At 38.5% G+C, this 24,200-nt stretch overlaps 1 protein-coding gene and 1 long non-coding RNA gene across 2 annotated transcripts in view; one reads left to right on the top strand and one right to left on the bottom strand.

Moving 5' to 3' along the window:
• Positions 1–4,635, top strand: part of LOC128666207 (uncharacterized) — a 41,376-nt gene extending 36,741 nt beyond the window's left edge. The window contains exon 2 of the long non-coding RNA XR_008403218.1: positions 1,202–4,635. This is a non-coding gene — a long non-coding RNA (uncharacterized LOC128666207). The remainder of the gene's footprint in view (positions 1–1,201) is intronic.
• TMEM86A (transmembrane protein 86A) overlaps positions 1–22,486 on the bottom strand; it is a 101,408-nt gene extending 78,922 nt beyond the window's left edge. The window contains exon 1 of the mRNA XM_053720672.1: positions 22,305–22,486. Within this exon, the coding sequence (XP_053576647.1) occupies positions 22,305–22,325 (21 nt within the window). The 5' untranslated portion in view covers positions 22,326–22,486. The remainder of the gene's footprint in view (positions 1–22,304) is intronic.
• Positions 22,487–24,200: the final 1,714 nt, after the last annotated feature.

The following is a 24,200-nucleotide window of genomic DNA, read 5'->3' as shown; positions in this document are numbered from 1 at the left end:
GCCCCTCCCATCTCACTACAGTGCCCAAGCGGCTGAGCTACATGCACTCACACTTGCTTGTCAGCTCTCAAAGGACAGGTCAGTAAACATTTACACTGATAGTAAATATGCTTTAGGGATTGTATATGCCACTGGTCAATTATGGAAATTAAGGGGTTTTCTAACTTCTGCTGGTACCCAAATTGTCAATGCACCACAAGCTTCTGCATTCCTTGACTCAATCCATTTACCCACTTCCATCTCTGTCATGCATTGCAAAGCACACACCCACTCACAGGAACCCATTTCACTTTGTAATAGTTATGCTGATCAAATTGCTTAGCATGCAGCTTCTCTGCCATTTACACTACATTGTCTCTCTTTACACTTCTCTTCCTGAACAAACTGTTCACCTCTGGATTATTCTTGGTGTTACCTGTGACTTTTGGTATCTGGTCCACTCCAGATGGATGCCCTGCTCTACCTCAACCACACCTCTCTCTTATGCTATCCTTTCTGCATAACAAAACACACTGAGGTACCACACAACTTTGCCCCCCCCCCCCTCCCCATCAAGCTGCAAAATGGGTTGTATTGAATTGTGAGACATGCTCAATTCAATCCAAGGGGGGAACCTAAAGGCCCACCAGGCGGATGCCCATGGGCATTTGAAACTTTTGAATGTTTACAAATTGACTTTTCTGACATACCTCCCTGTAGGGGTTTCAAACATTTACTTGTGATAGTGGACCAACTTACTGGATGGGTCGAGGCCTTTCCTACAAGAAATGTGAAAGTCCAAGAAGTTGGCAAGTGAATGCTAAAAGAACTCAAACCCAGGTTTGGCCTCCCCAGAGTAATTGAATCTAACAGAGGAACACATTTTACAAGTAATATTATTCAGCAACTGACATTAGCCTTAGGCTTTACTTGGCATCTCCATACCCCTTGTCATCCAGAAAAGCTCGGGCCAAGTGGAAAGAAAGAACCAGACCCTAAAACAGACTATTGCAAAAATTTGTTCTCAAGTAAGCCTTAAATGGGTAGATGCTTTGCCCTAGCACTGTTTGGGACTCACACAAACCATAGGGGGACCCTGAAGCTCTCACCATATGAACTATTGTTTGGTAGGCCACCTCCTTTGTATAGTGCCAACACCTTACACCTGCCTGACCTTGCAGTAGGTGATGTATAACTAACTGCTTATCTTTTGCAACTGCAGACATTCTCTCCACAGACATGTCTCTCTCTCTCAGTCTTTGCCATTGGACATGACTGCACATCCCTTCCAGTCAGGTGACTTCATTTTAGTCCAGACCTATCAAAAAAAGCCACTGCAGCCTCTCTGGAAAGTTCCCTTCCTGGTTTTGCTGACTACTCCAACAGCTATCAAAGTTGCTGAGGTCGACTCTTGGATCCACTACTCCAGGTGTAAAAGATACAGCCCAGACAAAGAAGCAGCCTGCAACAAGCCAAAGAAAGAAGAAGCTGGGGCAACCAAGGCCTCTGAAGAAGGGGTAACCAAGACCCCTGACGACGATTGGTTAATTCAGACCCTTCTGGGTTTGAAACTCAGACTAACCAGAAATAGTGAAATCTCACTAGCTGAATGAGTGAAACTGAAAGATCTGTCTTTCTCTTATTTTCATTGTCTCACTCCTCTGTTGATATCTTGAGTAACATCCCTCAATATGTCTCCTTTGTTTTGTGTCACACTTTTGACCATGCTCTCTTACTCTATTTCCCAATATGTGTCTTCTGGTCAGTGTGTTTGTCCTAACCCCTTTACTAAATACTCTTGTTCTGGTAACCTTGTATCTGTGGTAGTTTTTCCTCCTACTACTAGCTGCACTCAACAAGTAATTATACTCAAAGTTCGTATTTAAAGGTCCTAAGGGGTTTGTTATCCAGTCTATTTGCATAGCCCCACTAGTGAATGTGGTTTGAAAATTATGAAGTGGGTAGCTGAGAAATGAAAGTCACCCCTTCTTGCTTGACGTTCCCCTGTAACTACAATTGCCACAACCCCTATTTACCCCCACAATTCTTTCCCCCATAATGATAATTTACCTAATGCCCAATTGTCCACAGAGAACTATTCTTTAGGTGAATGGGGACTAAACTCACACGTTGTCCTACTCCAAACTATAGCCAATCACACAGAGGGCAATTGTTATATTTGTGCTCGCATTCCCACTCATCATAAGAGGGGTATTCCTCTTATGGGTATTAATGTTGATTTGTTTACCTTTGATTTGTCTACTTTTATTCCTCCAGGTACACCATTGTTCAACCCATCAGGTAATTTTATCTCTTTGGGAGGCACCTCATATGGTACTATCTGCAGGGAAATTGGCCAAGGTGCGGTTGGGTGCCTCCCTATGTGAGTATGTAATCTCCAGTAATGGCACTCATTTCCAGCTGGTAAATTTCTCTGGAATGATCCTGACTGTGAATCATAATCTCACTGCATTTTTTTTGTTTCCTCCAGGGCCCCAATTGTACTTTTGTTTCCCCATCCCTTGTACAATCTTTCCTCAGCAGACCACCCCCTGGGTTGTATTTATATGTGGACAGACAGCGGTGTCAGTCCTCCCTGGTAACTCTACAGCCATCTGCTTCCTGGGTGTGGTAACCCCAGCCATCCGTGTTGTCCCCACGCTGCCCTTGGGCCCAATTCGCAATAAACGTGAATCTGAAAGCTTGCTGCCCCCCTTGTCCAACAGTATGCTGGAGATTCAACTGGTCGAGCTATCCTCCCGGCCGTTGGTGTCTACCTGAATCATCAGGACATCATCATGTTATCTGTGACACTACAGACCTTCATGAATGAGAGTGCAGGAGTTGTTCAGAGTGTGGCCCAAGAGTTGAAGCAGCTTAGACAACTAGCATTGCAGAATAGGATGGCCCTTGATTACCTCCTGGCTTCCCAAGGAGGGGAGAGGAGGGGGGGTGTAGTCTTGTGAGAAAAGAATGTTGTACCTATGTTACTGATCAATCACTTAATTTGAGTCACCATCTCACAGTTATTAGGTCCCTATCCCAGGATGTCCAAGATGTGATTGATGACAAATTTGGCCTTGGAGGTATTTTTGACCATCTATTTGATTGGCTACCTAATTTGGGATGGTTACACTACCTTTTTCTGTATGGCATTGTTATTATAGTATGCCTTATCCTGTTGTGTTGATGTATACAATGTGTACCTGGTTTAATTTCTACATGCAAGAGTGTTTTCTCTGTGTCCCATTCTTCTCCCAAGTACTTGTTTCCCTCTATCCGTTTTGAATCTCCCCACCATGTTGAGATCTCTCTTGACCCTGATTTCTTCTGAGTTCACCTACTTCTCTCCTACTCTATGTCTCTTTTGACCTCTTGATCTTACAATGTTATTATCTACCCACCAGCTGTGCCCTAAAATTCCCTGTCTTATCCCTATGCAGGATGCACTACGTCCCTAGGATCGTCTAGAACTTTCCTACATTGGGAAACTGGCCACGGAGAGACCATGGACCATCATCTACCTTGATGGCCACCCCGGTCGTAGCCTGTATACCCATAACCCACTCCTTTTTCCCTCCCTGGTGGTTTCTATTTCTTCATTGTCTTTCTGTATTGTTTTATTTTGCTTTCATATTGCATTACCTTATACTTACACTCTCTATATTTCCTTCACAGGTGCAGAATTCCTTCACCTCCCAAACATGCCATGATACTGCCTGACAACCCACTATTCGCCATCAACTCTGCAAGAATGATGGGGATTGTTAATTGTTGTTAATAAATATGGGAGGGGATGTTTCTGCACTGTCATGCCACACACACATTTACAGCATAGGAATGTTTAGGTAGTTGTCTACTCCACCCGATGGCGACTAGCGTCCGGTAATAGCGGAATTGCCTACTACCTAATAACTTCACTCCTACCTTGTTTTTGCTTACCCTCTTGTAGTCCTGTGAACCATCTTGGACGCGAGCAACCATGTACTAATAGCATTGTGATTGTAATTGTCAAACCGCCATGAGTCACATTAAGTTTTTGTGATCGCAGCACTTTGACGTTTGCGATCAAAGGGGGGAATGTTATGAGCTGCTTATTCTATTTTCATTATTTTATATGTTTAACCAAACTTTTCCTTTTCTTTTACTGAACTCTTCTCTGAAACTGCAGATATATTACTTCTGTATTTTCCAGCAATTCACTCCTGACCTAATAAGTGATGTATCTTTAACAACTTGCTTTTAGCCTAAAAAGTATATATCAGTACATCTTAAAGTTATGGCTTCTCCCATACATTGTTTTTTTAAATATCTGAAACTCAAGGTAAAATCCAAGGCTTCTCTCTACAGTATCAACTTCTCAATCCAATTAGCCAGCTAGCCTCTGGTCACATTCCAAGAAAACATATCTCCCAAATTTTAACATAGAGGACCTGTTTTTTTTCTTCCTTTCCTAGTAACCACTAATCATGTGAGATTTATTGGCCAATCATTATCAGCCAATTAGCTCTCTGCTTTGTAAGTTACTGTAATAGTATAAAAATGCATGTATATGAAAATGTGTTAGTCTTGCGTTGCTGTTTTTTGTTCTGGGACACTGTTGCAACAGTGTAATAAAGATTACCTCTCCTGAGGTGAGCCCTTGTTTGATAAATATCTGGTCTGGACCTCTTTATTACTGCACCTGAGACGAGCTCACTCACGACAGGGTGTGTGCATATGTCTGTGTTTTCTGTGAATGTCTCTGTGAGGGTGTGTGTATGTCTGTGCATTTTCTGTGGGTGTCTGTGAGAGTGTGTGTATGTCTGTGTGTTTTCTGTGGATGTCTCAGTGAGGGTGTGTGTGTGTATGTATGTCTTTGTGTATTTTATGAAGTTGTCTCTGTGTGTGTGTGTGTATGTCTTTGTGTGTTTTCTGTGGGTGAATGTATGTCTGTTTCTTTTCTGAGGCTGTCTCTGTCTGTGTTTTCTTTGTGTGTATGTGCAAATTTGTGTTTGAGTTTGTGTGTGTCCATTGTCTGTTCCTTTTTAGGACATTTTGACCTTACTACTGATTATTCACAGCTTTCCACAGACTTCAAGACTGAGACCTTTCCGGAAGTCACCAATCCACCATTTAACCTTTAAATTATTGTTTAGGCAGTTCAAGGCTCTTCCTGTCACCCACTACATGCTGTTGTCATCATTTAGTTGGCATCTTCCTTGACAAAAAAGATAATCAGAACTTCATATTTTGTTTTGTAAATCTCCCTTTTTGACAAAACTGTAGTCTACCTCATTACTTGTCAGGTCAATGAAAACAAGTGCTGAGTGTCTGTTTGGGTGTCTTTGTCTGAGTGTGTTTGTGTGTTTCCTTGCGTGTCTGCTAGAGTGTCTATATGTGAATCCTTATGTGTGAGTGTGTGTTTCAGTGTATGAGTGTGTCTGTGTATTTCTTTGCGTGTCTGCTAGAGTGTCTATAGGTGAATCCTTATGTGTGAGTGTGTGTTTCAGTGTAAGAGTGCGTTTGTGTGTTTCTTTGCGTGTCTGCTAGAGTGTCTATAGGTTAATCCTTATGTGTGAGTGTGTGTTTCAGTGTATGAGTGTGTCTGTGTGTTTCTTTGTGTGTCTGCTAGTGTCTATATGTGAATCCTTATGTGTGAGTGTGTGTTTCAGTGTATGAGTGTCTGTGTTTCTTTGTGTGTCTGCTAGTGTCTACATGTGAATCCTTATGTGTGTCTGTGTGTTTAAGTGTATGAGATTGTTTGTGTGTTTCTTTGCGTGTCTGCTAGAGTGTCTATATGTGAATCCTTAAGTGTGAGTGTGTGTTTCAGTGTATGAGTGTGTCTGTGTGTTTCCTTGCATGTCTGCTAGAGTGTCTATAAGTGAATCCTTATGTGTGAGTGTGTGTTTCAGTGTATGAGTGTGTCTGTGTGTTTCTTTGCGTGTCTGCTAGAGTATCTATATGTGAATCCTTATGCGTGAGTGCGTGTTTCAGTGTATGAGTGTATCTGTGTGTTTCTTTGTGTGTCTGCTAGAGTATCTATATGTGAATCCTTATGTGTGAGTGTGTGTTTCAGTGTTTAGTAGTGTGTGTGTGTTTCTTTGCGTGTCTGCTAGTGTCTATATGTGAATCCTTATATGCGAGTGTGTGCTTCAGTGTATGAGTGTGTCTGTGTTTCTTTGAATGTCTGCTAGAGTGTCTATATGTGAATACTTATGTGAGTGTGTGTTTCAGTGTATTTGTGTGTTTCTTTGCGTGTCTGCTAGAGTATCTATATGTGAATCCCTATGTGCGAGTGTGTGTTTCAGTGTATGAGTGTGTCTGTGTGTTTCTTTGCGTGTCTGCTTGAGTATCTATATGTGAATCCTTATGTGCGAGTGTGTGTTTCAGTGTATGAGTGTGTCTGTGTGTTTCTTTGCGTGTCTGCTAGTATCTATATGTGAATCCTTATGTGTGAGTGTGTGTTTCAGTGTTTAGTAGTGTGTGTGTGTTTCTTTGCGTGTCTGCTAGTGTCTATATGTGAATCCTTATATGCGAGTGTGTGCTTCAGTGTATGAGTGTGTCTGTGTTTCTTTGAATGTATGCTAGAGTGTCTATATGTGAATACTTATGTGAGTGTGTGTTTCAGTGTATTTGTGTGTTTCTTTGCGTGTCTGCTAGAGTATCTATATGTGAATCCCTATGTGCGAGTGTGTGTTTCAGTGTATGAGTGTGTCTGTGTGTTTCTTTGCATGTCTGCTTGAGTATCTATATGTGAATCCTTATGTGCGAGTGTGTGTTTCAGTGTATGAGTGTGTCTGTGTGTTTCTTTGCGTGTCTGCTAGTGTCTATATGTGAATCCTTATGTGTGAGTGTGTGCTTCAGTGTATGAGTGTGTCTGTGTGTTTCTTTGAATGTCTGCTAGAGTGTCAATATGTGAATACTTATGTGAGTGTGTGTTTCAGTGTATGAGTGTGTCTGTGTGTTTCTTTGCGTGTCTGCTAGAGTATCTATATGTGAATCCTTATGTGTGAGTGTGTGTTTCAGTGTATGAGTGTGTGTGTTTCTTTGCGTGTCTGCTAGAGTATCTATATGTGAATCCTTATGTGTGAGTGTGTTTCAGTGTTTAGTAGTGTGTGTGTGCTAGTGTCTATATGTGAATCCTTATATGCGAGTGTGTGCTTCAGTGTATGAGTGTGTCTGTGTTTCTTTGAATGTCTGCTAGAGTGTCTATATGTGAATACTTATGTGAGTGTGTGTTTCAGTGTATTTGTGTGTTTCTTTGCGTGTCTGCTAGAGTATCTATATGTGAATCCCTATGTGCGAGTGTGTGTTTCAGTGTATGAGTGTGTCTGTGTGTTTCTTTGCGTGTCTGCTTGAGTATCTATATGTGAATCATTATGTGCGAGTGTGTGTTTCAGTGTATGAGTGTGTCTGTGTGTTTCTTTGCGTGTCTGCTAGTATCTATATGTGAATCCTTATGTGTGAGTGTGTGTTTCAGTGTATGAATCTGTGTGTTTCTTTGCGTGTCTGCTAGAGTATCTATATGTGAATCCTTATGTGTGAGTGTGTGTTTCAGTGTTTAGTAGTGTGTGTGTGTTTCTTTGCGTGTCTGCTAGTGTCTATATGTGAATCCTTATATGCGAGTGTGTGCTTCAGTGTATGAGTGTGTCTGTGTTTCTTTGAATGTCTGCTAGAGTGTCTATATGTGAATACTTATGTGAGTGTGTGTTTCAGTGTATTTGTGTGTTTCTTTGCGTGTCTGCTAGAGTATCTATATGTGAATCCCTATGTGCGAGTGTGTTTCAGTGTATGAGTGTGTCTGTGTGTTTCTTTGCGTGTCTGCTTGAGTATCTATATGTGAATCCTTATGTGCGAGTGTGTGTTTCTGTGTATGAGTGTGTCTGTGTGTTTCTTTGCGTGTCTGCTAGTATCTATATGTGAATCCTTATGTGTGAGTGTGTGTTTCAGTGTTTAGTAGTGTGTGTGTGTTTCTTTGCGTGTCTGCTAGTGTCTATATGTGAATCCTTATATGCGAGTGTGTGCTTCAGTGTATGAGTGTGTCTGTGTTTCTTTGAATGTCTGCTAGAGTGTCTATATGTGAATACTTATGTGAGTGTGTGTTTCAGTGTATTTGTGTGTTTCTTTGCGTGTCTGCTAGAGTATCTATATGTGAATCCCTATGTGCGAGTGTGTGTTTCAGTGTATGAGTGTGTCTGTGTGTTTCTTTGCGTGTCTGCTTGAGTATCTATATGTGAATCCTTATGTGCGAGTGTGTGTTTCAGTGTATGAGTGTGTCTGTGTGTTTCTTTGCGTGTCTGCTAGTGTCTATATGTGAATCCTTATGTGTGAGTATGTGCTTCAGTGTATGAGTGTGTCTGTGTGTTTCTTTGAATGTCTGCTAGAGTGTCAATATGTGAATACTTATGTGAGTGTGTGTTTCAGTGTATGAGTGTGTCTGTGTGTTTCTTTGCGTGTCTGCTAGAGTATCTATATGTGAATCCTTATGTGTGAGTGTGTGTTTCAGTGTATGAGTGTGTGTGTTTCTTTGCGTGTCTGCTAGAGTATCTATATGTGAATCCTTATGTGTGAGTGTGTGTTTCAGTGTATGAATGTGTCTGTGTGTTACTGCCTTTACAACATTTACAAGTTTGACTACACAAGAATAAAGTGCATATCCGTTTTAGTCACTTGGTCAAAAATTACAGATGTCAAAGGGGGAGACCTGATCAATGGTTAAGTAACGGGCCCCAAAATTTCTAGTGGCGGCCCTGACTATTACATTACGCCTGACAGAATTAATACAAACAAACAGGAGAAGAACAGCACTAAAGGAGTGGAGTGAGCGTGTAGACAGGTTAACTGCCCTTTCACCAAGTAGTAATCCAAAACAAAGAGGGTGTCCACAGCTCTCCAATGATAAAAATAATCTTTATTAGGACATAAGGTAGCGACGTTTCGAGGTTAACATGCATGATTAAGAGGTGTTAACCTCGAAACGTCGCTACCTTATATGTCCTAATAAAGATTATTTTTATCATTGGAGAGCTGTGGACACCCTCTTTTTTTTGTGAGAGAATTAATAAGTGGACACAAAGCTTGTGGACATGTCCCAAAATCAGACAATTTTGGGGGAACATTAATTTCTGGCTGAACAAATTTCTCCAGAATAAAATTGATTTAACGCCCTTTCATAACTTTTTCTTATATATATATACACCGGAGATCAACAATTGATAAAAATGGCCTGCTGCCCCTGGCTTAGTTGAAATTATCAATATTATGAGGCCTAGTTATCAACGTGTCAACTTAACTGCCTTCGCCGGCCCAATACGCCCGCCTAAGCTCGCCTACCATCGCCGCCGCGGACCAGCAAAATTTCGCCTAAGTTATCAATAAATCTGTCAAAAAGCCGTGCACCAAGTACGAGGCGATGAGCAGCGGACTGTGAGAGTTATCACTCATCCGATCTCGCTGCTCTTCGGCTTTTTGACAGCTTTATTGCTAGCCTGTCACTAAGCACCCACACTAAACTACACTGTTCTACCCCCTATACCGGCGCCCCCGGAGCCCCCCCCCAACTAAATAAAGTTATTAACCCCTAAACCGCCGCTCCTAGACCCCGCCGCAACTCTTATAAATGTATTAAACCCTAAACGGCCGCTCCCGGACACCGCCGCCATCTACATTATACCTAGTAACCCCTATCCTGCCCCCCCTATACCGCCGCCCTCTATGATAAAGTTATTAACCCCTATCCTGTCGATCCCGGACCTCGCCGCAACTAAATAAATAGTTTAACCCATAAACCGCCGCTCCCAGACCCCGCCGCAACCTATATTAAACTTATTAACCCCTAATCTGCCCCCCTACACCTATAATACATTTATTAACCCCTATCCTGCCCCCCCTACACCATCGCCACCTATAATAAATTCATTAACCCCTATCCTGCCCCCCTCTACACCACCGCCACTGTAATAAAATTCTTAACCCCTAAACCTAAGTCTAACCCTAATCCTAACACCCCCCAACTTAAATATTAATTAAATAAATCTAAATAATATTTCTATTATTAACTAAATTAATCCTATTTAAAACTAAATACTTACCTTTAAAATAAACCCTAATATGATTTATATTTATTTTACAGGCAAATTTCAATTTATTTTAACTAGGTACAATAGATATTAAATAGTAATTATTTTACAGGTAACTTGGTATTTATTTTAGCTAGTTAGAATAGTTATTAAATAGTTATTAACTATTTAATAACTACCTAGCTAAAAGAAATACAAAATTACCTGTAAAATAAATCCTAACCCAAATTACAATTAAACCTAACACTACACTATCATTACATTAATTAAATAAATTAACTACAAATAACTACAATTAAATACAATTACATAAACTAACTAAAGTACAAAAAATAAAAAAGCTAAGTTACAAAAAATAAAAAAATAAGTTAAACATTTAAAAAATATTACAACAATTTTAAGATAATTACACCTAATCTAAGCCCCCTAATAAAATAACAAAGCCGCCCAAAATAAAAAAAAATCCCTACCCTATTCTAAATTAAAAAAGTTCAAAGCTCTTTTACCTTACCAGCCCTTAAAATGGCCTTTTGCTGGGCATGCCCCAAAGAATTAAGCTCTTTTGCCTGTAAAAGAAAAATACAACCCCCCCAACATTAAAACCCACCACCCACATACCCCTAATCTAACCCAAACCCCCCTTAAATAAACCTAACACTACCCCCCTGAAGATCATCCTACCTTGAGTTGTCTTCAGCCAGCCGACCCACCGATGGAACCAAAGAGGAGATCCGGAGCGGCAGAAGTGATCCTCCAAGGGGCTCTGAAGAAGTTTTCCATCCGATGAAGTCATCATCCAGGCGGCGCTGAAGAAGTCTTCCATGCGGGCAATGTCATCTTCCAAGCAGCGCTGAAGAAGTCTTCCATCCGGGCGATGTCATCTTCCAAGCGGGGTCTTCAATCTTCTTTCTTCAGGATCCATCTTCATCCCGCGGACGCGGAACATCCTTCTTCCCCGACGGACTTCATCAGATGGAAGACTTCTTCAGCGCCCCTTGGAGGATCACTTCTACCGCTTCGGATCTCCTCTTTGGTTCCATCGGTGGCTCGGCTGAGTGAAGACGACTCAAGGTAGGATGATCTACAGGGGGGTAGCGTTAGGTTTATTTAAGGAGGGTTTGGGTTAGATTAGGGGTGTGTGGGTGGTGGGTTTTAATGTTGGGGGGGTTGTATTTTTCTTTTACAGCCAAAAGAGCTTAATTCTTTGGGGCATGCCCAGCAAAAGGCCATTTTAAGGGCTGGTAAGGTAAAAGAGCTTTGAACTTTTTTAATTTAGAATAGGGTAGGGAATTTTTTTATTTTGGGGGGCTTTGTTATTTTATTAGGGGGCTTAGATTAGGTGTAATTAGCTTAAAATTGTTGTAATATTTTTTAAATGTTTGTAACTTATTTTTTTTATTTTTTGTACTTTAGTTAGTTTATGTAATTGTATTTAATTGTAGTTATTTGTAGTTAATTTATTTAATTAATTTAATGATAGTGTAGTGTTAGGTTTAATTGTAACTTAGGTTAGGATTTATTTTACAGGTAATTTTGTATTTCTTTTAGCTAGGTAGTTATTAAATAGTTAATAACTATTTAATAACTATTCTAACTAGCTAAAATAAATACAAAGTTACCTGTAAAATAAATATAAATCCTAAAATAGCTACAATGTAATTATTAATTACATTGTAGCTATATTAGGGTTTATTTTACAGGTATTTAATTTTAAATAGAAATAATTTATTAAAGTATAGTGTAGTGTTAGGTGTAATTGTAACTTAGGTTAGGATTTATGTTACAGGTAATTTTCTCTTTATTTTAGCTAGGTAGCTATTGTACCTAGTTAAAATAAATTGAAATTTGCCTGTAAAATAAATATAAATCCTAAGATAGCTACAATATAATTATTATTTATATTGTAGCTATATTAGGGTTTATTTTAAAGGTAAGTATTTCGTTTTAAATAGGATTAATTTAGTTAATAATAGAAATATTATTTAGATTTATTTAATTAATATTTAAGTTGGGGGGTGTTAGGGTTAGGGTTAGACTTAGGTTTAGGGGTTAATAATTTTATTACAGTAGTGGCGGTGTAGGGGGGGCAGGATAGGGGTTAATAGGTATCATGTAGGTGGCGGCGGGGTCTGGGAGCGGCGGTTTAGGGGTTAATACATATATTATAGTTGCGGCGGGATCAGGGAGCGGCGGTTTAGGGGTTAACATGTTTATTATAGTGGCGGTGGGCTCTGGGAGCAGCGGTTTAGGGGGTAATACATTTATTTAGTTGCGGCGGTGTAGGGGGGCAGATTAGGGGTGTTTAGACTCGGGGTACATGTTAGGGTGTAAGGTGTAGACAGCTCCCATAGAAATCAATGGGATGTCTGGCAGCAGCGAACCTGAACTTTCGCTATGGTCAGACTCCCATTGATTCCTATGGGATCTGCCGCCTCCAGGGCGGCGGATTGAAAACCAGGTACGCTGGGCCGGAAAAGTGCCGAGCGTACCTGGTAGTCATTTGATAACTAGCAAAAGTAGTCAGATTGTGCCGCACTTGTGTGCGGAACATCTGGAGTGACGTAAGAATCGATCTGTGTCGGACTGAGTCCGGCGGATCGAAGCTTACGTCACAAAATTCTACTTTTGCCGGTCTCTAGCCTTTGATAACTAAGGCGAATCAGCCTCGCCACAAATGCGCTGCGGAATTCCAGCGTATTTGAGGTTGACGGCTTGATAACTACCCCCCTATGACTCTTCAAATGACGATCAAGTTAAAAGATAATAAACTTCTCTAAAAAAATCTTAGATTGTACTTTACAAAATGGTTAAGAGTAATACTAGCATGGCCTTTAACAAGACAGATCTAATTTATATCGTCTGCTTTGTTTATATCATTGATCATGGAAGATTTTCTCCTCCAGCAATGGATGCTGACGTAACATCGCTTAACCGTGATTAGATAATGATTAATACAGGCTGATCTTGAGGAACTGGGTTTGTCTCTCTTTTTTTCCAAAAAATTATCCAATTCATGGTAATAATGTATCGTCATTTGTATAATGATAAGCAATGTTAAGTTTTTGTTCAATCAAGATTGTATTGTGAGCCTTTTGGAGATTTTTTTAATAGTGTGATTTTTTTGACTGTCTTTGTCAAATTTATACAAAAGATTCTGTTCTGTACTTTTTTTTTATTTAATGTTGTGTCATTGAATTATACCTAGACTTGGATTATAAATAAATTACTTAACTATTCTATAAAGGATATTTATGTACAGTTCTTATAAAAAAGCAACGTAAAAAATAAAATCCATATGAAAATCTATTTTTAAAAAAAAGAGAACAGCACTAAACACCAAAAGCGGAACCCTTACAAACTCCTGATTGTTGCATCTTTTACATTAAAACTATGATTGCCAGCTGTCCTTTGTAAAAATACTAAATCAAAAGTAGAGGCTTTTGGGGGGCATTCTGTGACCCCCATATATCATTGTCACAATGTAAATGCCAGCAAGAATGGTTAGGGACGGTCACACAATGCCCCCAAAAGCCTCTACTTTTGATACAACCATGCGTATTTTTCACCTTTGGTGAAAATAACATTCAAATCAATCATTGAAATTTACAGAAGTGCTTTGACCCCCTTGACCTCACTTATTTCTGGTCCATATTTGTAATGCAGTGAGGAGGTCTTTAACATTTAGCAAGGCTTTAAAAAGTGCACATTTAAGTGTCTAGTATTTTTGTGGAGATTACTGTACTGCCTGGTTAAATACTGGTCACCTGATTAGAATGGCACAATTAGAGCATAATATATCAGATTTGGTGGATATCCTGCATTTGACATACTAGATCCAATAATCCAATATGAATTTATATAGTGTGCTTTAGGGTGGAACAGAGTGGGTGGAGTTATGTAAACTATAGTTCCACAAGGTCAATACTCCAGTAACCTTGGTACTTGTTTGGTTACAAAGTGTCCCTGTTTTTTTTTGTTTTCTTTAATGTTGACATCTGCCAGCCCTTACAAAACATAGTGACACTGACAGTACTATAATCTCAGAGCACTACAAAAATAAAATAAAATTAATTCTATTATTTGACATCTCATCTGAAAGTCAAAAAGGCTATGAGTGACAGTTTCCTCATTATCCAGAGCTAAGCAATCAGATTTTTATAAAGTAAAAATGCATCTTGATTTTCAGTTCTAAAGACTTAAGGGTATAGGAAAGTCAAAATTAATTTTGAATGATTCAGATAGAGGATGTTATTTTAAGACACTTTTAGAGTCATTTCTATTTTCAAATGTGCTTCGTTCTCTTGGTATCTCTTGTTGAAAAAGAATACGCCCATATCCTACACTAGTGGGAGCTAGCTGCTGATTGGTGCCTGCACACATTTGTCTCTTGTGATTGGCTATCTAGATGTGTTCAGCTAGCCGCCAGTAGTGCAATGCTGTTTCTTCAGCAAAGGATAACAAGAGAATGAAGCAATTTTGATAATAGAAGTAAATTGGAAAGTTGTTTAAAATTGTATGCTCTATCCAAATCATGAAAGAATATTTTGGGGTTTCTTGTCCCTTTTATCATCCCAGAAATCAATATACACAGGTACACAATTCAATGTATAATATTCATGGTAGCTGCACATACTGTACCTAGGAAATATAAAGGCAAACTGGGAAATCCTCTATCTAGCAGAAGTTATTGTAAGGGTTAACATACCAAAGTAACCCTTGCAAAATATGCACAAACAAGACATGAAAGTGATGCGGCTTTGTGTTGTGCAACTCACTCTCCCTGTGACCCACATTGCCTGTCTCATTAGTATAAACAGCAGCCAGAGACATTATCCTTTGCTTAATGATGACAATCATATCCAGTATGCTGATTAGTGCTTCATTTCCGTAATACAAAGGTCAGCTCAAGAATAGGTGCTGCTCCATGCACAGTCTGTTGCCTTTCCCCTCTTATTAGTCTATATTATTATTATTTATCTGTATAATTTAGCTCATGTGACAGTCCATTTTCCTTCATGCCTCCTCACCCAACTAGAAGACAAAGATAGCGAACACTACGCATCATTCACCTACATAATTACATAATGCATACATATATATCCTCCAGCAGTAGATAAGAGTAGGGAATACAAATACCCATAATTACCCACACCAGCTCAGACTAACTTTATGTGTAACAAACTGGTAAAGAAGGAAGAAAGGTGACACAAAATTCAATAGCGATTGTGACGTTTGTTCCTTCTTTCAAATTCAGGTCTCCCCTGTAAACAAGCAGTATACTGAACTACTAAATAAATTTTATCAAATATAGGGTTAGGTTACGAATGGTGCTAACTGGGTTTAATCACTCATTGAAAGTAACCGTGATTACTTGAGCGTAATTTAAGTTAACGAAAGCGCATACTCAGAGCTTTGGTTAACTATAAACACATTAATACATATGTACACATATATAGATAGATATATATATGTTATTTAAAAAAGTGTTAGTGTGTATTTAAAATAATTTTTTCACATTCCAATGTTCTGCACATAGCAGAATATGTTCTACGTATTTTTAAATAGATATTGCTATATATATCTGTAAACACACTCTGTAATCCTGCAGCTTCATAAAAAAAACAAGGAAAAGATTTGTAAAAAAAATTGCGAAAAAAAACTTTAGTTAGAATTTTTTTTTATAAAAACTCATAGAATAACATGTAAAAATCAAAGTTACAATAACAGGCCTGTAACGAGGTTTAGAACAAACAGCCAAACATGTTTCAGGCCAAGTCTCAGCCCTTTTTCACTGGCATAGTCTGAGTTCCCACCTACTAGCTCTATTTAAAAGGCATAGTTATCTAGTAATAACAGGCACCTGTTGATTAACCCTTTTACCAAAAAGGGATCACAATAGCATATCTCTTTGAGAATTTTTAGTATAATAAATCATATTGTATATAAACAAATGTATTAGAATAAAATGTATCAAAATAAATGAATCCTTACATATACCCAGAAATTGCTTATGTTATGAAAAAAGCAGGGATAAGACCTGTAGTCATGTACTAAAGTATATACTGTATAAACTTCCTATTTAACAGAAAGCCCTGCATTTTTAATAAAACAGATCAACATCCATGATCGAATTTAGACCAGAGGGGTGCTTGGTTTGAAGATTAAAAATCCAAAACACTTCCATCTGGTCCAAACGTCTCTCCCTATCCCCTCCTATGTCTGGGGACATGGTCAATACCCTGGACTGTTAATAGGGAATAGTTAGAATTGTGTTCCTGCCTGAAATGTTTTGCTATAGGGGTAGTGATCTCAGATTTACTTATATCTCTCAGATGTTGCAACACTCTGTCTCGTAGGGCACGTTACGTGCGTCCTACGTACTACTTTTTGCAACCCTGACATGTCAGTAAATAAATTACATGTGTTGTCTTACAAGTGATTCAGAGGTGTATGTCAAATTCCTTGTTTGTAGTACTAGATTTAAATTTAGTCCCTTGTTCAATATGTGTGCAAGTTTTACAAACTCTCCAATTGCACGTATTACAACCTGTTCTTCTGGTGAGCCAAGTCTGATTTTTATTCTGGGGTAGCATTTTCTAGCAGAAAAATGACAACCTTCAGCAATGATCTTATTCAGTTTGGCATCACTCTTAAGAACAGGTAAGCAATTACGTACAATGCCACATTTTTTTGTAGTCTTTACTGTAACTGGTAACAAAAGTTGGCTTAATATTTGTTCTATGTCCTGTTTGTTTCAGTCTCTTGTCTTTATATAGAAAATCTTCCCTACTCATTGTGTCTACTATGGATTTGGTTTCATTTAAAAAATTGACATTGTATCCACAGGCTTCCAATCTCTGATTGGTGTGCAAAGCATGTAATCGATATTTATGCTATGTGGTACAATTTTGTTTAGTTCTTACCAATTGTCCATATGGTATAGATTCAATAGTGTGTCTGGGGTGACAGGACATAAAGTGCAAAATAGTGTTGCCTGCTGTGCTCTTTCTATAGAGTTCAATCTCAATAGAATGTGTTTCTATACAGGAAGTCAAAGTGACATCCAAAAAATTAATCGTGTTGACATTCTCTTATGCGTTCCTGCATATCCGACATGGCAGCATAATCACTAAAATTGTAATTAGGAATAGGCTGCATGCAAACAACTTCACCCTAACAAACCTATTGACATCCAGTATAGTAAAAAACAAATCAAAATTACAGCTGGGAGCAAAACTTAAACCCCTATTCAAAAGCGAAATTTCTTGTTCACTAAGCATCCTGGAAGACAGGATAACTACATTGTTTATGGACAAACTGTCCTGTAAGACACCTTTTTCCTCTGAGTATATCGACCTATGCCTGCCTCTTCTGCCTTGTCCCCTGCTCCCTCTACTTACTTTCATTTTGTTTTTATCTTTATATTCAGTTTGGAACTGCCCTCCCTGTTTTTTGACTGTGTGAGAGTAGAGAGTATTGGGGTGTCTAACACAGAAATGGGTTCCCTAACTGTTGTTGAGCTGCTAACTTGTTGTGGTAATGTCTCCTGATCTGAGGTGTCATATTCATATTCAGTTTCACTGAATGTGACTTTCTTATCTTGTTTAGACCCTGAGTTTTTATAAGTGTTCCTACCTGGGGTTCTACCCTTAAAAGGTGTTTTGTAATCACTGTTATTGGTCCATTTATAGACCTTATTCAACTCATAGTCTAGTTTATCTCTATGCATTCTTTGCTGTTTAAACAACCACAGTTCCTCTTTGAAGGATCTCATTCTCCTGGAACGGTTTGTCATAATCTTTGAATTCTTGATGACACTGATGGTTTCTTTAGTTCCAACTGTAACTCTTGCATATGCTGAATTAGTTGTAGTCTCTGTTTCTTTTTATACTCAATGAGTAGATTTATAAGAGCCCTGGAACATGCGGTGAGTACATCATTCCACTTGGTTATAAATTCCTGACAGGTAACCTGAAAGGAGGGAAATTTTGGAATGTGTTTGATACAGTTGGAAGGTTTTAATGTCCAATTCCAATCTTATGTCTCTTTTTCTGAGATTATCCATTTGTGAGAACAAATTATCTAGGATGGTTTCTATATCTTCAAGGATATCCTCCATATCAGAAGAGTCTTGATCTATTGTAATGTCTTTTAGGACATAAATGTCATCCATTTTGAGACAAAAATGTAAATATAATTTCCAGATAGGGGAATGGGCAGAGTGTGTCACACTATTTTGCTGCAAAACAGAAAAAAAAGAAGAAAAAAAAACGTAAAAGTAGTAACCCTTAGACCACAAAAGACCAGGATCTGCTATAAATGTCCTTGTGTTTCCTTTTTACTAAGTGTAATATCCCATTGTGCACACGGTTACGGATATAACATTCTTAGGTTTCACAAACCCTGATGAAACATTAACATTCAGAACAGTCCGATAAGGTTTCTTTATTGCTAATGTCAAGCTTGATAATAAATTCCCATATAGTGGTATGGAGAGGAGAGATAAAGTAACAGATCTTACTTTGTATGATTGGAACAGCCAATAGAATGCTATCTCAATCCTATTGGCTGATTGGATCAGCCAATAGGGTTGAACTTCAATCCTTCAATACCTGTAAAATAAATCCTAACCTAAATTACAATTACACCTAACACTACACTATCATTAAATTAATTACATAAACTACCTACAATTAAATTAAATAAACTAAAGTACAAAAACAAACAAACACTAAATTACAGAAAATAAAAAAAGAATTACAATTTTTTTAAACTAATTACACCTAATCTAATCCCCCTAATAAAATAAAAAAGCCCCCCAAAATAATAAAATTCCCTACCCTATACTAAATTACAAATAGCCCTTAAAAGGGTCTTTTGCGGGGCATTGCCCCAAAGTCATCAGCTCTTTTACCTGTAAAAAACAAAATACAATACCTCGCCCCAACATTAAAACCCACCACCCACACAACCAACCCTACTATAAAACCCACCCAATCCCCCTTAATAAAACCTAACACTACCCCCTTGAAGATCACCCTACCTTGAGAGGTCTTCACCCAGCCGGGCACAAGTGGACCTCCAGAGGGGCAGAAGTCTTCATCCGATCCGGCCAGAAGAGGACATCTAGACCGGCAGAAGTCTTCATCCAGGCGGCATCTTCTATCTTCTTCCATCCGGAGCGGGTCCATCTTGAAGACATCCGACGTGGAGCATCCTCTTCCATCCGACGGCGCCTGAAGAATGAAGGTTCCTTTAAGTGACGTCATCCAAGATGGCGTCCCTTCAATTCCGATTGGCTGATAGAATCCTATCAGGCAATCGGAATTAAGGTAGGAAAAATCCTATTGGCTGATGCAATCAGCCAATAGAATTGAGCTTGCATGTGTGTGTGTTTGTATGTATGTGTGTATGTATGTGTGTATGTATACATACATACATAATAAGGAAGATGGAAGTGGCACTCCTGGTATAGCTTTAAGGCCCAAAATAGACCGCAGTGCCCTGGGTGCACTCAAAGTATGAATACAAGAAGCTGGAAGAAGAAGGAGTCACTCACAGTGTCTTAAATCCAATAATACCGTTGTATTTATTCATGTTTCGGGGTCACCCCCGTTTTCAAAATAAGCATACAAAACAATAGACACTTACCCTCCTATATACCCCTGCTAATCAGCCACCACTTGTCAGCAATCTCGCCCGCAAACTGGAAGTTGCACAGCGTCACGTGACATAGACGTCACACGTGTTACCATGACGCTAAGCCGCGATTGCCCGACGTGCAAGTTAAAAACAATAATAACAGCTGTTACCAATTTCGTAGGAATACCAGGATAAGATATGTGCTAAATCACTAATGGAAAAAATCATGTGGTTACATTTTGGCAGTTAACTATGCATAGAATAGCATTGTCATTATTATAGAAGGACCACGATGACACAGTAGGAGGCCACCTATCTAGCAACAAGTCTGCAACGTAACGATAAAAAGATCAATAGATGTGGTGGTATATTCTGGCAGCCCTGAACAAGGGAACCTCTGACCATCCTGTGGCCAGACATTTCGATGAAGCAGGGCACAAGGTAACTGATCTCAAGTATGTTATCATTGACCACATCCCCCCCCCCACACACACACACCAGAGGTGGTGACAGGGCTAAAAGCAGCTGCGCGTATATATATATATTTATTTATGTTATTTTTTTTATTTTTATTTTTTATTTTTTTAAAAGCCATTATTTGGCGAAGACAAACCCAGTTCAGTACAGTGAGGCTGTATACTTTTGGTGAGATTTTAGAGGCTATATTTTTTTAATGGAGTAAACCTGAAGAAATCTGAAGATGGTTACAGAACAGAAGTGGTTAATTTTAAATATGTCATTTATGATTAACCTGATACAATGTACACAAATGTCATTTCTAGAGTCATTTTCGTTTCCAATAGCACAACCCTAAAAAACAAAAACACATTTTCTGGAGGTTTTCAGCTGAGTGAGATTGTGACGTATCTGTCCCTAACAGGCCTTATGAGAGGAAAGAAGATAGGATACTGTTAAAACAATGCAAAACGGTTTGCTCCCAATATTAAAGGGACACTAAACCCTCATTTTTTTCTTTCATGAATCACATAGAGCAGCAATTTTAAGCAATTTTCTATTATCAATTTTCTTCATTCTCTTGATATCTTTATTTGAAAAAGCAGGAATCTAAGCTAAGGAGCCGGTCCATTTTTGGCTCAGCACCCTGGATAGCGCTTGCTTATTGGTGGGAACATTTAACCACCAATCAGCAAGCACAACCCAGGTGCTGAACCAACAATGGGCCGGCTCCTAAGCTTAGATTCCTGATTTTCAAATACAGATAGCAAGAGAACGAAGAAAGTTTGATAGTAGCAGTAAATTAGAAAGATGCTATAAAATTGCTGCTCTATCTGAATCATGAAAGAAAAAATGAGGGTTTAGTGTCCCTTTAATATTGGTAGCAAACCTTGCATTGTTTTAACAGTATCCTATCTTCTTTCCTCTCATAAGGCCCGTTAGGGACAGATATGTAGCAGGGCTAAGCTTGAGAAGTGCACACTCAATTCTTAGAATTGGAAAAGCCACCATAGTCAGAGCTAAACAAACAATGACAGTATATTGCAAAGTGTTTTGTTCTTTTCCATAATTACAGTCTGTAAGATTCTTGTGTACAATTATGCCGCTGTAACAAAGCAAAATCTTAAAGGGCATGAGCCATGCAAATTATTATTATAAAATAACCCGAATAAAATAACTTTGTTGGGCGTATCAGGGCTGCTCAGTGTGCAGGGAATGGATATTAGGAATTTCATTGGAGCAGGGCAGCTTATGCCAACCCTTGGTCTAGTATCCCAGCCTATTCACAGTGTTTTATAGTGGACATGGATATAGGATCAGCCGTGCAAATCCATTATTCTAGGCTTAAATGGCGTTCCCTCTGCTACTCGTGTGTAGTTTGTATACAGACATAAAATATAAATGCATTTAAATTTGCAGATTAATGAGTCTTTATTTGTCTTAATGTATAGCAATTGCCTTTCTATCTTGCCCTGTATTATATCTCCTCCCTTGTTCCCATGTAGATGACAGAAATAGGGAGCATAGAGAGATAGGATAGATAGATATAGGATAGATATAAGATAGATAGGTTGATTGATTGATGATAGATAGAGATAGACAGATGATAGAGATAGATAGACAGAAAATAGAGATAGATAATAGACAGGATAGATAGATATTGTATTCCGCTGTAAAGCTCTATTGGTCATATTACACACACACTTATACATGAATATTATTTCCATAACCTATAAAGTTTAAAATGATATAATAAATAATCTTTACTTAAACCATAATAAAAACAGCACAAAGAAAATCCTAACACTGAGATCTCATTGACTGAGGAAAACAGAAGCCACAAGCAATGCAGCAAAATGTGACCCCCACTGTGGGAACCTCAGCATAATAAGCAGTCACGCTTTGTGGTCACGTGTGCAATGTTTTCATGTGACACAAATGGTGACAATATTGTTACACAAATGTATATACAGCTGCCATCTACTGAATAATGTCACACACAGAGCTAATCAGGGATATAAACAGGACCCTGTGTCACCTGGAGATCTTCTCACATCTGTTTGTCCCATCTATACCCAGGGACATAAACAGGACCCTGTGTCACCGGGAGATCTTATCACATCTGTTGTTTGTCCCATCTGTACGCAATGACAGTTTTAAACTCACCACAGTGACAGGAGACACCATATCTGCAGTGAATAAATGATTAACAAAGGGAGGAATCTGTCTCTCCTTGCTTGATCCCGTCTACAGGGAGATCTTCAGAGATCCAGTAGATCTGGCTGGAATAAAATGGATCTCTTGCCGAGTCTGCAGCAGATTGTTTTTGTATTCTTTTTTAGCTTGCAGTGACGTCAGAGAGGGGGCTGTACCCGGTGTCACTGGAGGGGAGGGGACTACAGTCTTTACTCCAGGTCCCTCTACTGCTGAGCAATGAGTTAACCATTTGTGTGCTGCCCAGCAGACATGAGACTAATAGAGCCCTCTACTGCTGAGCCATGAGTTAACAATTTGTGTGCTGCCCAGCAGCCATGAGACTAATGAAGCCCTCTACTGCTGAGCCATGAGTTAACCATTTGTGTGCTGCCCAGCAGCCATGGGACTAATAGAGCCCTTCACTGCTGAGCAATGAGTTAACCATTTGTGTGCTGCCTAGCAGCCATGGGACTAATAGAGCCCTTCACTGCTGAGCAATGAGTTAACCATTTGTGTGCTGCCCAGCAGCCATGGGACTAATAGAGCCCTTCACTGCTGAGCAATGAGTTAACCATTTGTGTGCTGCCTAGCAGCCATGGGACTACTAGAGCCCTTCACTGCTGAGCCATGAGTTAACCATTTGTGTGCTGCCCAGCAGCCATGGGACTACTAGAGCCCTCTACTGCTGAGCCATGAGTTAACCATTTGTGTGCTGCCCAGCAGCCATGGGACTACTAGAGCCCTTCACTGCTGAGCCATGAGTTAACCATTTGTGTGCTGCCCAGCAGCCATGAGACTACTAGAGCCCTCTACTGCTGAGCCATGAGTCATAGTTGCCAACAGTCCCTCATTTCCAGGGACAGTCCCTGGATTTTTTTTTGTCCCTGGAAATGTCCCTGAAAATCTTCTTTGCACATTTGTTGTTTGCATATATATATATACACACACACATATACATATATTTATATACATATATACACACACACATATACATATATTTATATACATATATACACACACACATATACATATATTTATATACATATATACACACACACATATACATATATTTATATACATATATACACACACACATATACATATATTTATATACATATACACACACACATATACATATATTTATATACATATACACACACATATACATATATTTATATACATATATACACACACACATATACATATATTTATATACATATACACACACACATATACATATATTTATATACATATACACACACACATATACATATATTTATATACATATATACACACACACATATACATATATTTATATACATATACACACACACATATACATATATTTATATACATATACACACACACATATACATATATTTATATACATATACACACACACATATACATATATTTATATACATATATACACACACACATATACATATATTTATATACATATACACACACACATATACATATATTTATATACATATACACACACACATATACATATATTTATATACATATACACACACACATATACATATATTTATATACATATACACACACACATATACATATATTTATATACATATATACACACACACATATACATATATTTATATACATATACACACACACATATACATATATTTATATACATATACACACACACATATACATATATTTATATACATATACACACACACATATACATATATTTATATACATATACACACACACATATACATATATTTATATACATATACACACACACATATACATATATTTATATACATATACACACACATATACATATATTTATATACATATACACACACACACATACATATATTTATATAC

This window comes from Bombina bombina, chromosome 7 (assembly GCF_027579735.1).
Source record: "Bombina bombina isolate aBomBom1 chromosome 7, aBomBom1.pri, whole genome shotgun sequence".
NCBI lineage: Eukaryota > Metazoa > Chordata > Amphibia > Anura > Bombinatoridae > Bombina > Bombina bombina.
The sequence above is the reverse complement of the archived record's forward strand: the minus strand, read 5'-3'. Positions and strand labels throughout refer to the sequence as shown.